Here is a 15262-nt window from a genome sequence, read left to right as displayed (position 1 = left end):
GGTGTTAATAGAATATTGTGCTGTAAAATCTTTAAATGCAAATGCTTTTCTTGTACATGCTGTGTTGCAGTGACTTGTATGTGTAGTGCACCTTTTAGTCCTGCTTCAGTAGGACTCTGATAAATAAAATTGTAACTTGGGTGGGGGATAATAATCTAGAAACATTTGTAGTAGGGGAGGGATAAGGAAAGCAACCTGATGAAATGTTGGTCATTGAATACTCATACAGGCTGAAGAGTTTTTAGACCTTTTGGCATTCAAAGGCCTTTTGGCAGTGAGCAAATGGGATGGTTTCGGATTAGCCCTGGGAGATCGGCCCTTTCACCTCTAGGTCATTGGTTTGCTTGCAGTGTTGGTCACCAGTGACTGAAAGTCATTGCCATCTGCCTTGTGAATGAATTTGCTGACTCAACACAGTTCCTAATGGGAGGGTATCCCCATTGTACAAACTACCACCATGTTTGGCACGTCTTTTGGCAGTCTCAACAGAGGCACCAACGATTTAAGGCAGGGGGTTTCCAAACTTTTTGCTGGTGCAACCCCATTTTAATGAAGTATTTCCTGCTGGGACCCCAGACTGCATTGAGGATACAGTTTTGAAAAAGAAAATAGCATCCTCTGCCCAGCATGACCTTGCACACACCATATGTGTGAGGTTGTGCTGCATGAAAGATACCAATTAACTCTACAAAATGGCATCCTCCGCACATTGTGATCTCTTACATATGGTGCGTGCAAGGTCATGCCATGCGAAGCAAAATGGCATATGCCACATGCTAGGGATCACGTGACCCCATCTGCTGACGGTGATGCGATCCGCATTTGTGATTCCGACCCAGTTTGATAACCACTGATTTAAGGCCTGTTCCTTCTCTCATTATGGCTATTTATCGAGTAATCATGGTGGTTGTCTTATGCGTACAATCTTCAGATGGAAATTGGAATTTGAGAGTGAACTCTGGTCTTGCATTGGATACTTAACACTTTCTTCACACGTGAGGCATTCAGGGTTAATCTGTCAGTAACAGCTTAAAAAAAGTAATATTCTTTGCTATGGGGAGAAGTTAAATGGCCTTGCTTTCTTTTGATTTACAGTGATTTAAAGAGAGAAAAGAGAGTCCCCTCGCCTGATATTATAGTGTTATCAGACAATGAACCTTCGAGCCCTAGAATGAATGGTTTAACAAAAATAGCATTAAGAGAGACCAACACAGAGGCACTCATGGTGAGTCCACATTTTTTGATACACTCTAGGCTTTGTTACTTAGAAATATTGAAACAGGCACTAATTATTCTGAGTTGCAGTTGAGACTACAGGATGTAAGATTCAGCAGCTGTTTTCACCTTTTTCATATATCAGCTTCATGCAGTTTGAGCTCCTGGGGCTGAGGCTGTATTAAGGGCTGAAGTCAGTCTGTCTGTTTGGGTTTCTACTCCTAACATCCTCTCTTGCCCTGCCCCCATACTTTTTCAGAGAAATATATGAAAACTTGTTAGCCACCCATTCAGTATTTAAAATAGCACAGTATTCCCTCTTCAGAAGTAGAAGCTTTTTGTTTAAAGCAAAATGAGCTGTTAATTTTCCCAGTTTAGTAAAGGATGAATTTTAAAGCCTGCTTTTGATTTGAGTTCTTTCTCAGCACTTAGTTTTTATGTCCATACATTCCAGGTGAATGCTGTTAGTCCCACTGAGTTATTCTGCTGCAGGTTGTTGTTACTTGTACTTTATCTTCTTTTTTTCCTTTCTACCCCACCCCCAAATATCTTAACTGGCCTTACAGAAGAGCAGCCCAGAGGAGCGCGAGAGAATGATTAAACAGCTAAAAGAAGAGTTACGATTAGAAGAAGCAAAACTTGTTTTATTGAAAAAGCTGCGGCAGAGTCAAATACAGAAAGAGACCACTACTCAGAAGGTATTGATTTCCCCACAGACGCTTAACAACTGGTGTTTTTGGTTTCTAAATGCTGCCAGCATGGTTGATGCCATAATTTTGTGGTACCCTGTATAACTCTCAAATCAAAGGTTTCAGAGTAGCAGCCGTGTTAGTCTGTATCCGCAAAAAGAACAGGAGTACTTGTGGCACCTTCGAGACTAACAAATTTATTAGAGCATAAGCTTTCGTGGGCTACAGCCCACTTCTATCCGAAGAAGTGGGCTGTAGCCCACGAAAGCTTATGCTCTAATAAATTTGTTAGTCTCGAAGGTGCCACAAGTACTCCTGTTCTTTTTCTCAAATCAAAATGTACTGTAACACTTCAGAATATCTCTTTAACAGAAAAAGCCATTTTCTCCAAACATTAAGTGAATTTCCTTGTTTCTCAAAACAATCCAGTCTGGCAGTCCAACAATAAAAGTATAAAGGCCTTTTAAAATCTATTCTTCCTCTCTACAAAATGGGTAGTATATACAGAGAATGCACTTTAAAAGTTCATTCTAGTTCCAGTGGTATTCCCCATTTTAAATACAGAAGTTATCTTATGGAATCTTTGTATTAACCTTTTCAAAGATGGTACCCTTTCCACTGACTTTGAATATGCATTTGTAGTGTAAGAGCTTTGCAGTATATCCCTTCTTAAAATTATATACAATAGTTTACCAGAACTTTGCTATTGAATATATGGCTCTTCCAAAGTGCATCATGTCCTCTTCATCTTCATGTTTTCGCTGTTTTTAGTTTTCCTGATAAAACACTGTAAAACTGTCCTCCATTAATCAGTTTTATGCTTTTTAGTTTGAAGACATTTTGACAGTTTAAAATTCTGTGTGAATATTGTGTACTTAAAATCATTAAAAAAAAAAAAAAAAAAAGAATCTGAATCCTTAATAGAATATTTTCCAGCATTAATACCACCAGAAGACTTTTGAAAGGTATTAACATCTAAGAGTCACAAACACACAGAACCAGTAGTCAAGTGCTGTATCCCTTACGCTGCTTTAGATGTTACTGATAAACCCATGCAAGGGAAACTCAAAATTCTGAATTCTAGTCTTGGCAGATGAATAATTGAAAGTCCTTTCCTGTTTAACTTTACTTTAAAATGTTTGTGACTTTATGGATCTTAACAGTTTTTGTACATATTTATATTAAAAGCATTTCAGCTCACATTGGAGGTGGGTAAGGAGAAATGTTTTATTTCCCTGACTTTCTGTGAAATTTTCTTTTGGAGTCCTTTGTTTTTAAACTCATGTTTTTGGTTACTGAAATCAATTAGATGTGTAGGGTACATGCATTACATAATCCTGCTACTGAACACTGATGAAGTGAACTTTGGATATTGAATTGACTAAGTAGAATGGAACAACACCTTTTAGAATGCTTTCTTAATATCCCGATTAGTTTTCGGGTAACAGTCCTTAACAATTAATGAAGTTTGTCCATGCATTGGGGACTGAATTAGGTTGTATATTGAGACCTATTTAATTTTTAAATCGCTCATTTTAAAATGTATTATAAAGCAACAGTTTAGTAATTTACATAATTGCTTTTAATACCTTCATAAAGGTATATAATTTATATAAGAGTAAGAATGAATGAATCTCTTATCTATACTTGAATACTAATTTGTGGATTTTAAACATGCCAGTTAGACTGTGTGTGCGTGAGAGAGAGAGAGAATCACTATATTGCAATAATCTCTCATTGAGTTATAAGGAGGCAAATATTTTTATTTTCCTTAATTGCTGCAATTCTGCTCACAATCTTTCATGGGTCTGTCTTTCTGGTTTTTCTCTTGTAGCCTCCTGGTTCCTCTGGGAGTGCTGTGGCCACCCCTCCCCCATTGGTGCGGGGAACACAGAATGTTCCTGCTGGCAAGCCATCCCTTCAGGTTAGCATGGGGGCCTCATATGTTGCCAGGTTTGGGGCATGCAGGGGAGATGAAGGTGCATAGTAATAGGAGGGATAATCTTCAATATAGATCTAGCAAAGTTGCTCCATATATTGCTGGGCGGAGAAGTAGTAATATGTTGATGACATCTCTCCCACTTCTAATTTCAATAAACATGCCAGCCAAGTTGGAAATTCATTATCTGCCACTGTACAACTTTCACGTAATGAACAGTTCTAGCACAAAAAAGCATCCTGCAAGTTTTATTTCATAGGACTGGATGTCTACAGTCTGGTTAGTTGTCACAAAAACAGTTTGGTTCCAAGTGGAATTTTTTATATTGATTAAACTGGCGCTAACCCCCATGAATCCAGTTACAATAAGCTTTTAAGACGGAGTAGGGGAGAATAAGATAACCCCTATAATCTTATCCTCCAGTGGCTGATTTTTAGTCAAATTCCAAATGCACTTTCCTGACTGGTACATAAGAGGTACTGAAAAGGCCTTTGGCCAAAGAGCACGCTGCTTAATTTTGCTGTGAAACTATCCTACCATCATAAGCAAGTTTCAGGACACTAGAATAAAATGATCAACTCAAAGGTTGACAGATTCTTTATCTCTACTGCACAGAGACAGCTGCCCTCACTAAAGACAGCACTTTAAGAGGAACTTGCCCCACAAATGAAATTTTCAAGTAACAGAGTGGAAACTTTTTCAGTAGTGGAAGGCATATAGTCTAGTGGTCAGAGCGGGGAAATGGGAGTCAGGACTCCTGGGTTCTGTTGCTGTTCTGTCTCTTACTTGCTATACAAGTTTTGGGCAAGTTACTTTACCTCTCTGTATCTGTTTACCTAACTGTAAAATTGCAGTAATTCCTGGATTTTGTGAAGTTTATTTAATGTTTGTAAAGCATTTCTGAAATTCTTGAATGAAAAGCACAATACAAGTGAACATTAGCTTCCCCTATGCCCTTCAAAGTAGTAAGTTGTATTACTTAACTATAAATAGTGAAAGGGGAAGCTCCAGTGCTTTTGTGAGAACCTTAACTCATGAACAGTGGCCAATTTTTGGCTTCTCTAAGTGAAGATACCCAGATGTATAAAGCTGCATTTCATATAGTAAAAGAAGTTATCCACCCTAGAATAGATACCCCATTATAATTGAAATCTTTGTTTTTCTCACTGAAGCAGTTTTGAATAATGAGCCTCTGTGCCCTTACATTCAGTTTAAGATCTGAGACTCACCTATAGCATTCCCTCAATACCAATACCAAGAACAGCTCAGCAGATAGACAGATTAAGGCAAGTAAAGAGGAGAGGGAGGAAGTAGAAAGAAAAGAAAAATCTCTTTGGGTATTCACAAAGAAGGCGTGGCAGTGCAGTCTTTGAAAATGACATAGGCATACAAACACTCAAATACAACTGAGAAACTAAATATAAACCTCTATATAGATAAGCATGTTCTGTTTTCTAAAAATAAATTTTAAAAGTAAATGCTCCTCTGTTTTGTAGACCTCTTCTTCACGTATACCAGGCACTGTTATTCCCCCTCCATTGGTCCGTGGAGGGCAACAAGCATCTTCAAAACTGGGATCTCAGCAGAATACGCAGATAGTAATGCCACCTCTTGTCAGAGGAGCCCAGGTAAGTTGGTGTGGTTGTAGATCTCCCTCACTGCATCAGGTGTGTTCTTTCCATTCCCCTCAGGGCTTAGGGGATTGTCTCACTAATTCTTTCCACTTTTACATTTCAACTTCAAGGCTCTGAGTCATGATCGCCATTCCCCTTACCCAAGAGGGTTGGATGAGGTTCTCGTAGGACCCTCTCCTTAATAGACTGGATGCATTACTGTTGAGTGATGCAAGATCCTTCCAATCTGTGCTGATTAAATGCACACTCTCACTCCTAACTGATGAGGACTAACCTAGGTCTCGTATGGTGATGCAGAGCACTACCATTGAGCCAGCTTTACCCAGCAAGACAATGTAGAAGACTTAATCCTACTGTGTGTTTTGGTTCTTAAAAACATTTTTCTTCTTCGTTTTCCTGTTTTATCAATTTCACCTCTGATGTATGTTTTAATCTCTCTCAATGCCTTTGTTGTCAAATTGACTAATGGGCTGCTAGAATGAGGTAGCAAACTGGAGAACTGAAAATGCTGTGAAGGTGTCTTGTTCTTAAGTCCATTTGTCTTCTATGAGGGGAAAGTAGTGGTTGCACCAAAGGAGCAAGGTAGGGAGGGGAGAGAGTTACCTCCAGTGGATCTTATTGAATATACTGTGATCACTGTGTGATACGGGGAAATATTTATCTAGCTCAGTGGAGATTTATTTTGCAGTTGGGGGACTACTTTTTTTTAAATAAACCATCTGTGCCTGCTGGATGGCTAATCTTAAGAAAGAAGGTATGGCACATGGGATTTAGTTTCCTTTCAGTCCTGATTAATATGCCAAAAACTTGTTAACTCTAAAGTAGAATAGCTGCACTAATAATCTTAAAATTAAACAGACTATTAGGAGCTATACATGTTGGAAAGGAACTGTTAACTTCAGACCATTGTTTATCAAGGCCAAAATGGTTAGATTTTTGGCTTAAGTTTTGAAGTCAAGCATCTTTTCTAATGTTGCATTCTATGTTGCTTCTCTTGGAATGCATTTACAGTCAAAATGAAGCTGCGGATTTTGACAATGATGTTAATGTTGTTGCGTGTTTTTTTTTGTTTTGTTTTGTTCCCTGATTTGCATCATTTCCATCACATCATTTCATCCTACTCCACCTCCCACCCACTGTTTTCCACCTTCTCTAACACTCTCCATCCCATCCTTCATGGAACCATTGCATCAGCCCATCTCTGTTTCTCCCCAGCAAATCCACAACATCCGACAGCACTCCAGCACGGGGCCACCTCCACTGCTTCTGGCACCACGGGCATCCGTCCCCAGTGTACAGATTCAGGGACAGAGAATTATACAACAGGGTTTAATCCGCATTGCCAATGTTCCCAATACCAGCCTGCTTGTCAATATACCACAGGTGAGATCCAAAAGATACAGAACACTATTCACTTCTGTTCTTTTGAGACTAAATACAGTTACTGATTTGTCCAGTTGCTACATCTCATTACTCTTGTTTGCAGTCTTCTCTCTTAACTGATGTAACTGGTTATTTCTGTTACTACTCCGCTCTTTGTTCTTTGCTTGCAGGCAGTTCTTTATCTTTATTCAGCGTTTGCAAAAGCTCTCGATAATGTATGCACATATGAGGGAAAAGAGCAGTCCATATGAATTTGTTCATACCCAATAAAAATCTCTTAATTTAAGTTAGTTAATTTAAAATGCATTTAACTTTTGACACTGTAAATTTGAATTGACTTTTTTTGTATTGTCTGTGAGAAGACAGAGGAAATATGTAACATTCTGGGGTATGACCAAACAAGACTTGGAAGGAATATAAATATTGTGGACAAATTTTGGGCCTCCGCTCCTATACTGGGCATGTTTAGTTGGAAATGTTCCCCAGAATCCGTTTTAGTTTCTCTTCTCTCCTTCCTCCTACCCCCTTCTCTCTTCTAAGGAAGCATTTTCTCACATAAATAAAATAACCGCTATTTAAGCAGAACGCAAAATGCACGCATTTCTGTTAGTGAACCAGTGAAGGAGACAAAAGCAAACTGACTTATGATTCATAATTTATGCAGGGAAAAGTCAGCATTTATCAAATCAAAAAGGACAAAATATTAAGGGGAAGTACTGTAAATGGCCTTTTCAAGCTTCTAAGAATGCATTACAAAAGGTGAATGAGCAAAAGTTAAGAACTCTGGAAAAGTATTTGATAGAGGGACTAGATGCCTGGGAATGGAATGCCTAGCATTGGACCTCTAGGTGACCCATTTATATCAAGGGCACAAGTCATACCCTAATGTCTATTCTGTGGGCTATATGAAATTAGTTTTTTGGTGAGAGATGGCTTAGTCCAGTTCCAAATAGTTTTTGTGATGTGGACACTTGTCTACTATCGCAATTGATATTAGTTGGCCTCCTTGTTGGTTATCTCAGAGAGGACAAGATTAGAATGGGCTATAGGGATTAAACTATCAAGACAGTTGTATTCTGATTAGTAACCATGCTTGTATTTTCTTTAAGGCCTCACCTACTTCAATAAAAGGTACAACCGTGACATCGGCTCAGGCTAATGCTGCTACTACTACCAGTGTTGCTTCTATAGTGAACTCCAACGAGTCCCCAGCCAGCCGGCAAGCTGCTGCCAAACTTGCACTGCGCAAGCAGCTGGAGAAGACGCTCCTGGAGATCCCACCTCCTAAACCACCTGCACCAGAGATGAATTTCCTGCCAAGTGCAGCCAACAACGAATTTATTTACCTGGTTGGTTTGGAGGAAGTAGTGCAAAACTTGCTAGAAACTCAAGGTAAGCTAGTACCAGATACTGAAGGCTTATTTATTGAGGGCTTTAAAATATGCTAGACTCATTAATACAAGTGCATTAATTTCAAGTACTGTGACTTCTCTCACAGCATGAGTTACAGTTGAGAGCATGCAACTTGGTATCAGTGACCGAACTAAGACTATGTGGATTTCTCCAAATTGCTTAATCTCTTCCTTAATTTCTTCATCTTAAAAATGGAAATAATACGTACCTTCCTCAAATAGGTGATATTTTTGCACAGCAGTTTTAAATGCAAAGTGCAGCAGAAGTACTCAATTTATTTCTTTAATATTCTTGGTTTATGCGGTGGAGGGTGCCTCCTTAGCCTCGGGCAAAAGATGAGGCGCTGGCCCTTCCTTATTGCCTAAGAAGTGTTGGAGTAGCAATGCCTTTTAATCACGGCTGTATCAGAAGAAATATTTTGGGTTCTCCCACAGTAGTTAGGTAAACTGAGAACAAAAATGTAATATTGGCTTCAGTAATCTCTCTGTGGCTTTCAAATTTGTGTTCTCTAACTCTGGGATTTCTAGAAGCCCACTACCATCCTGGATTCTTGGGTGCTGGATACTGATTGTAAGAACTTTTCTCTAGAACAGTGGTTCTCAAACTGTGGTTCAGGACCCCAAAGTGGGTCACAGCGCCATTTTAATGGGGTCACCAGGGCTGGCTTAGACTTGCTGGGGCCTAGGGTGGAAGCTGAAGTCTGAGCCCCACCGCCTGGGGCCAAAGCTGAAGCCCAAGGGGTTCAGCCCTGGACAGTGGGGGCTCAGATTACAGGCCCCCCTGCTTGGGGCTGAAGCCCTTAGGCGACGGTGGGGCCTGTGTGGGCTCAGGCTTTAGTTCTTCTTCCCGCCCCCACCCCCACCCGGCCCCCAGGGGTCATGCAGTAATTTTTGGTGTCAGAAGGGAGTCACGGTGCAATGAAGTTTGAGAACCCCTGCTCTAGAAAGCTTCCTTGCCCTTATCTTCAAGTCTCTTTGGCCCTCTACCCCAATAAGATTCTCCAAGGAGGACCAGTTTCAGAATAATATTCTGGTATGGACATTACCTGGAAATCTCAGCGGGTTTCTATCCCAACTTGTTCCTAAAAGCAAAGAGGATTTGCATTTCCAAATTAACCGAATTTGTGTAATTGAAAAAGCTTTAATTGGGTTCCTGGAGATGAAGGAAGTTGTCCTCCACATTCAAAGTGACCTAGAGCTGATCATTTTGTTTTGCAATGGAGCTCTAAGTATGAGGACTGTACTTAAGACTTGGCTAGACCACAAAGATTTCTACCTAGGTAACCTCTGAACTTATAACCTTGAAGACCCATAGATCTGCCTCCTGTTTCTTTGGAAGGCTTTTTTTATTCAACCACCTATTCAGTTTCACATTGGGTCATTGACTCGGGGGCTTTTGGGCAGTGCCCGCATAGTAAAGTGAAAACCACCCCAAGAACAAACTCACTGCTCCAGTCGGTGGTAGCAGTGGACCCCCCCACCACCACCACCACCACCATGGTGCCTCACCAGTTTGTTATAAATTTGACCTGGAGGCAACCATCTCTTAAAACACAATAAGAAAGTGGTTCACTTTCCATTGGCTGTTCAGTCTTTGGCCTCAGAGTCTGGCAATAAGGCAGCAATTTATGGTGGTTGATTTCATGTGGGGGCAGAGAGGTGACTGGAACACTTGTGACTACTAGAACTAATAATCTTGTGTCTCTTACCTGATCCATTCACTGGTGTCACAATCCATCCTCCTCCTGGAAACCATTCTTTGGCTGTTAATGCTAGCTTGTGGTGACTTGGGCAGGATGATGAGACATAAGGAAGTTCTTATGTAGACACACATTGGTAACCAAGAGAGATGGGAGAAGACATGCAGAAAACAAATGTTTTAAAGAGGTTTTGCTAATACCAGTATTTTAAAGAGTGAGGAAGGGAGAATACTTTTTTATAAGGCATTTACTTTGTATTATGAGACTTTATACAGGTCGTCCTAGCTAACTTATGCATACAGTATAACCCCATTTACACCTCTACCCCGATATAACGCTACCCGATATAACACAAATTCGGATATAACGCAGTAAAGCAGTGCTCCGGGGAGCGCTGCGCGCTCCGGCGGATCAAAGCAAGTTCGATATAACGCGGTTTCACCTATAATGCGGTAAGATTTTTTTTTTTTTTGGCTCCCGAGGACAGCGTTATATTGGGGTAGAGGTGTAGTTAACTTCAAGTTAACTAAATATTGGTCATGTCCATTTGATAGCAATGCTTCCCATCTAAACCCTGTGTTTTTTATGAAGACTTCAGATGTCTGAAACCCTTCAGCAAATTGAGGTTGTACTATATGGGCTTTAAGAATCCTCCTACAAGTGTGTCTATATAGTTCCTGTTCATGTGTTTGTTAAAAATGGTCATGATTTTTTTTTTTTTTTTTCAACCCATACATAATCTTTCATGATGCTCCTGTGAAGTTATTGTCAGATGTTTTATATGTGGTTTAGTCAGTTGTTTGGATATTGAGAGAATTTTTAAATAACCTTAAATAGATGGTTTTCATGCCATAGACTTGACAGGTCCCTGTCTAGAATAGGTTAGACCTATTGCAACAAAGGATGACAATAATGGGGCGGGTAGGACCAAGATCATGATTTATATACACATTTTAGTAATTACACTAGTACAGCATTTTTTTTTAAAGTCTATTGGTGGAGAGGGTCTAGAATGAAGACTGGAGTGTCCCTCAGTTTAAAAAAAAAAAAAATCGTGCAAAATAACCATGTGACTTTATAAATGTAGTTCTTATCCTTTCTCTCGCCTTTTATTTTTTAATTATCATTACTTATTTTGTCATGTCAAAAATTAGACTTTAGTTTCCTTGCAACAAGGACTATATTGCCTTTCAAGTGTCTAGTATACTTTGGGGGAGTTTAAAATAGTAATTTTTTGCTTGAGCGGTAGGAAAGGAGGGAGGGGACAAAGTGAGGAAAATTTACTTCACAGATAATGATTTAGAAACCAGAAGCATAATGCCATAGTTGCTGGTCAGTAGTGATACTTTTAGGAGTCTGAATACAACACCCATGGCTCTGGGATGGTGTGTGGCTCCACTGTGTATCCTTTAGCTAGTCTGCTTTAGTAAGTAATCGCTTGTTGCCAAGATTCAGACTTGCTTGATGCACAGATAAAAATTGGTTAACGTTGTTAAGAGTAGTCAATGAAACTGTGTGAGAGGATAAAATAGGAACATAAACCGACAAACACTTAGAGTGGTGGGAGCTTGAGAACAAAGGCATAAACCATCTTTTAGAACCTGCAGTGGTGAGCTAACCTGGTTGCATTCCACAGGTAAAGTTTCAGTCACAGCCTCATCTCAGGAGCCCTATATGTGTGCTCAATGTAAGACTGACTTCACTTGCCGCTGGAGGGAAGAGAAGAACGGAACCATTATGTGTGAAACCTGTATGACATCGAATCAGAAAAAGGCCCTCAAGGCTGAGCACACGAATCGACTGAAGGCTGCCTTTGTGAAAGCCTTGCAGCAAGAGCAGGAGATTGAGCAGCGGATACTGCAGCAGACTGCTTCTCCTGTACAGACCAAGTCCGAACCTACAGCCCAGCACCATTCACTCAAGCAGGTAGGAATCCTTCAGTGCTAAATTAGCCATTGCAGATAATCAAGCCAGGCGTCTGCAGCTTGTGCTCCTGCCATACGTTTTAAAAGGCCATGCACCTATTTTGCATCACACACAGGTGTGAAAGTTGATACAAGAAGAGCTTGTTGTATAAGCTCTGAAGTGTACTTTGAATTAAGTTTTTGGCTGTCCTGTTAATAATCCAGTGTGCTATGGGAAGAGGATCCTACGGTTGAGATGTGAGCTCTGCTCCGAAAGTAGCCGAGAACAAACACTTAATTCTGCAGAGGCATCATGGTGATCATGGGGAGAGACTTGCACTGTTTCAAAAACCTTCTCTGGCAGATTGAGGAGGAACACTGATGAATCTGAAGTCACATCCAGCTCTCGTTAAGAAATAAGGGCATGATCCTGCATATTCAAAGGGGAAGGGTGCCCACAGGACTCCAGGGATGGAGAGAAGGTTTTTATCTAACTCTCTGGTTTGTTAAAACCACCTTCTAGTAGCCCCCAAACAGCATGTGTCCTTGACTGTAACACCAGTGGGAGGGCCCAGTGACAGAGGTCATAGAGCCATTTCTGTAATGCTTGGAAGAGCTCCATTTGTAAATATTGACTGAAATGTTAAAGAACTCTTGATGGTTTAGGCAGGAGGTTGGGTATCAACAGGACACTTAAAAATGCTAATTTTAGTTAAAATATTTCAAAGACTGCTCTTCTCACCTTGTTTCAACTGAACTACTCCCACGTAAACTCCAGAATCCCACGCTAAGGGGCACATTTGGGACAGCATTCTTTTAAAACCACCATCGAGTTCTCTGACATCCCATAACTTAGTACAGATCAGATACATTCCAGTGACCCTGTGCAGATTTGTAATATTAGCAATTAATGGAAGAATAAAAGAGCAGCAAAACTATTACAGGCAAAAACTTGTACAAAATAATAAACTGTTGACTAGCTCAGTTATGGCCTGATGATTTTAAGTAGTAATTACATAAATATCACTGGTAAAATGAATCCATTTGTTACTCTCAGGGTGTTATTTTGCAAGGGGATGTGGCAAGAGGAGCAGAATAACTCTGCTCTGTGTGACACTGTCGAGCTCAAAAAAGAATTAGATAAGTTCATGGAGGATAGGTCCATCAATGGCTATTAGCCAAGATGGTCAGAGACACAACCCCATGCTCTGGGTGACCCTAAACTTCTGAGTGCCAGAATCTGGGACTGGATGATGGGATGGATCACTTGATAATTGATGTGTTCTGTTCATTCCCACTGAAGCATCTGGCACTGACCAGTTGGAAGACAGGATACAGAGCTAGATGGACCATTGGTCTTACCTAGTGTGGCCATTCTTGCGCAGTATGTAGCATATAAGAATGTCTTTAATTTTGGGTTTGTCTAGATGGAGGAAATTCTGCTTCAGTGCAAGTACATCAGTGTAGTTACACTTCTAAAAATTTCCCTAATTTAGATAATCACAAATTTGATAGGAAACACTTAGAAACATAGTATAGAGTGGTGTGAGCAAGGAACTCCTGATGCTGTGAGCTGTAAGATCTCAAAGTTAATGTGTAACTTGTGTCCATGCCAGAGGCTTGGGTTCAAATAGCAATTCAGATCATAAACGAAAATGAGTCACTTGGTCGTCTTCTAATCCCAGTCCCCACGTGTACACCTCACAAAACCACCATGGAATTGGGAACGCTGCCAAGGAAGTCCAGAACTGGAGTAGCAAGGGATTGATGGTGTAGGTCAGGCTTGCCGTCTGGTGGTGCTTCTGAGAGAGGAAGTGTACACAGTACTTACCTTCTTTGCTGTTTCTACTCAGTACAACTGCCTCACTTTTTTATGTGCACTTCACTTTTAAAAGGTAAAAACAAGCTGTTGTTGACACTATGTTGTTGACCGCTAGCTTTTTATTTTGATTTAGAGATGATACAAAGTTTGTGGCCAGTACCAGGTGTGGTAGGAGGAGGAAAGGAAGAAGAGAAATCCAGTAAAAGATTGTCATGACTAGTGTACTGAACATTGTGCAAGACACAAATTTGCATTCCTGTGCCCTTCTAATTAATTCTTCTCTTGCATTAGACTTCTGGCCAGCTGTCTCGAGGTCCCCCAGGAAGCACCCGAGGAGTCTTGCATGCATTTAGTCAGTCACCCAAGTTGCAGAATGCATCAGCTGCAGCAGCACTTGGTAGTAGGCCAGGTAAGCATGCTGAGAGACCTGTCAGCAAGAGCAATGCTACTACCTGGAAGAAGACCCCCATCACTACAGGTAGACTTTTTCTTTGTGTTCTTTTCTTTGTAGTTTAGTTGCACTTTGTTGGCCAACAACCTTAATTCTTTGTTACTCTTTGGCACCTCCCTGCATAAAGGACAATGGCCTGTTGCTCCATTACCTCACGCTTGGTACAGTTGTTTCCACCTGTCCAAAGTGGCTGTAAAGTCCTACTCTAGGAGAATGGTTGTGTTTTACCCTAAGGTGTGTATGATTTTACAAGGTGCAGGGCAATGAACATCCGGTCCTGGGTGTGCAGTTAATACTGTACTGTAATGGTAGTACTATTTTGAGAGCATCCATCCCCATAGTATCTTGGGTGCCATTTACTGAGCTGTATATTTTCCACTGTTCTTGTTTCAGACTAAGCATACTGTGACACTCGCTGCTTTCTCTTTTTGTGTTTTGTCAGGTGGGGCTCTCGCTTTTGTCAACCCTAGTTTAGCTGTGCACAAGACTTCTTCAGCAGTAGACCGTCAACGTGAATATCTCCTGGATATGATTCCCCCACGATCCATCCCTCAATCTGCAACATGGAAATAATGCAGTGGAATGCCCAAGAGGAAGACTTACCCGTTTCTGCCATTCTTTTTTAATACCACAATACAGTGGAATCTGCTTTAAACCCAGCTGGATTTGCCCAAGCTTTGTAGGAAGCAAGAAGACTGCTCCTCATCCCATTGAGTGCTGCTGTCCTTGCTATGAGAAAATGACACCAAGAGAGTGGGAATAGACTTGAGCTCATTTGGCTATCAAATTCTTGTGATTGGCTGATGGTGAAGGCTGTCAGGAAGGGGGAGAAATTCTTATTTTTTGGCTTTGTGTATTTAGGTGTTTGGGGTTTTTTTTGTGGTCACCAGCACAAAAGGAGGACTAAAAGGACTATCTGCCTTTGGTTTCTTTACTTGGAGCTAGCTAGTCACCAAGCATACAGTGTTCACTGGCAATCAAGGATGCACTTCTTTGTAAGAAAAGTGGAATATGAACCCAGTGATTGCAGATGCATTTAGCAGGTTGAATTCACGTTTGCTTCTCCTCTTTCCCCCACCCCAGAAAGGCAATCTACAATTTATAATAATGAGC

At 40.6% G+C, this 15262-nt stretch overlaps 1 protein-coding gene across 1 annotated transcript in view; it reads left to right on the top strand.

Annotated features, from left to right (window-relative positions):
• Positions 1 to 14722, top strand: part of GATAD2A (GATA zinc finger domain containing 2A) — a 37483-nt gene extending 22761 nt beyond the window's left edge. The window contains exons 3-12 of the mRNA XM_065422192.1: positions 1096 to 1225; positions 1782 to 1913; positions 3739 to 3828; positions 5340 to 5471; positions 6693 to 6860; positions 7970 to 8252; positions 9332 to 9334; positions 11609 to 11898; positions 13990 to 14176; positions 14592 to 14722. Coding sequence (XP_065278264.1) covers positions 1096 to 1225; positions 1782 to 1913; positions 3739 to 3828; positions 5340 to 5471; positions 6693 to 6860; positions 7970 to 8252; positions 9332 to 9334; positions 11609 to 11898; positions 13990 to 14176; positions 14592 to 14722 — 1546 coding nt within the window. The remainder of the gene's footprint in view (positions 1 to 1095; positions 1226 to 1781; positions 1914 to 3738; positions 3829 to 5339; positions 5472 to 6692; positions 6861 to 7969; positions 8253 to 9331; positions 9335 to 11608; positions 11899 to 13989; positions 14177 to 14591) is intronic.
• Positions 14723 to 15262: the final 540 nt, after the last annotated feature.

This window comes from Emys orbicularis, chromosome 24, assembly GCF_028017835.1.
Source record: "Emys orbicularis isolate rEmyOrb1 chromosome 24, rEmyOrb1.hap1, whole genome shotgun sequence".
Lineage (NCBI taxonomy): Eukaryota > Metazoa > Chordata > Testudines > Emydidae > Emys > Emys orbicularis.
The sequence above is the reverse complement of the archived record's forward strand: the minus strand, read 5'-3'. Positions and strand labels throughout refer to the sequence as shown.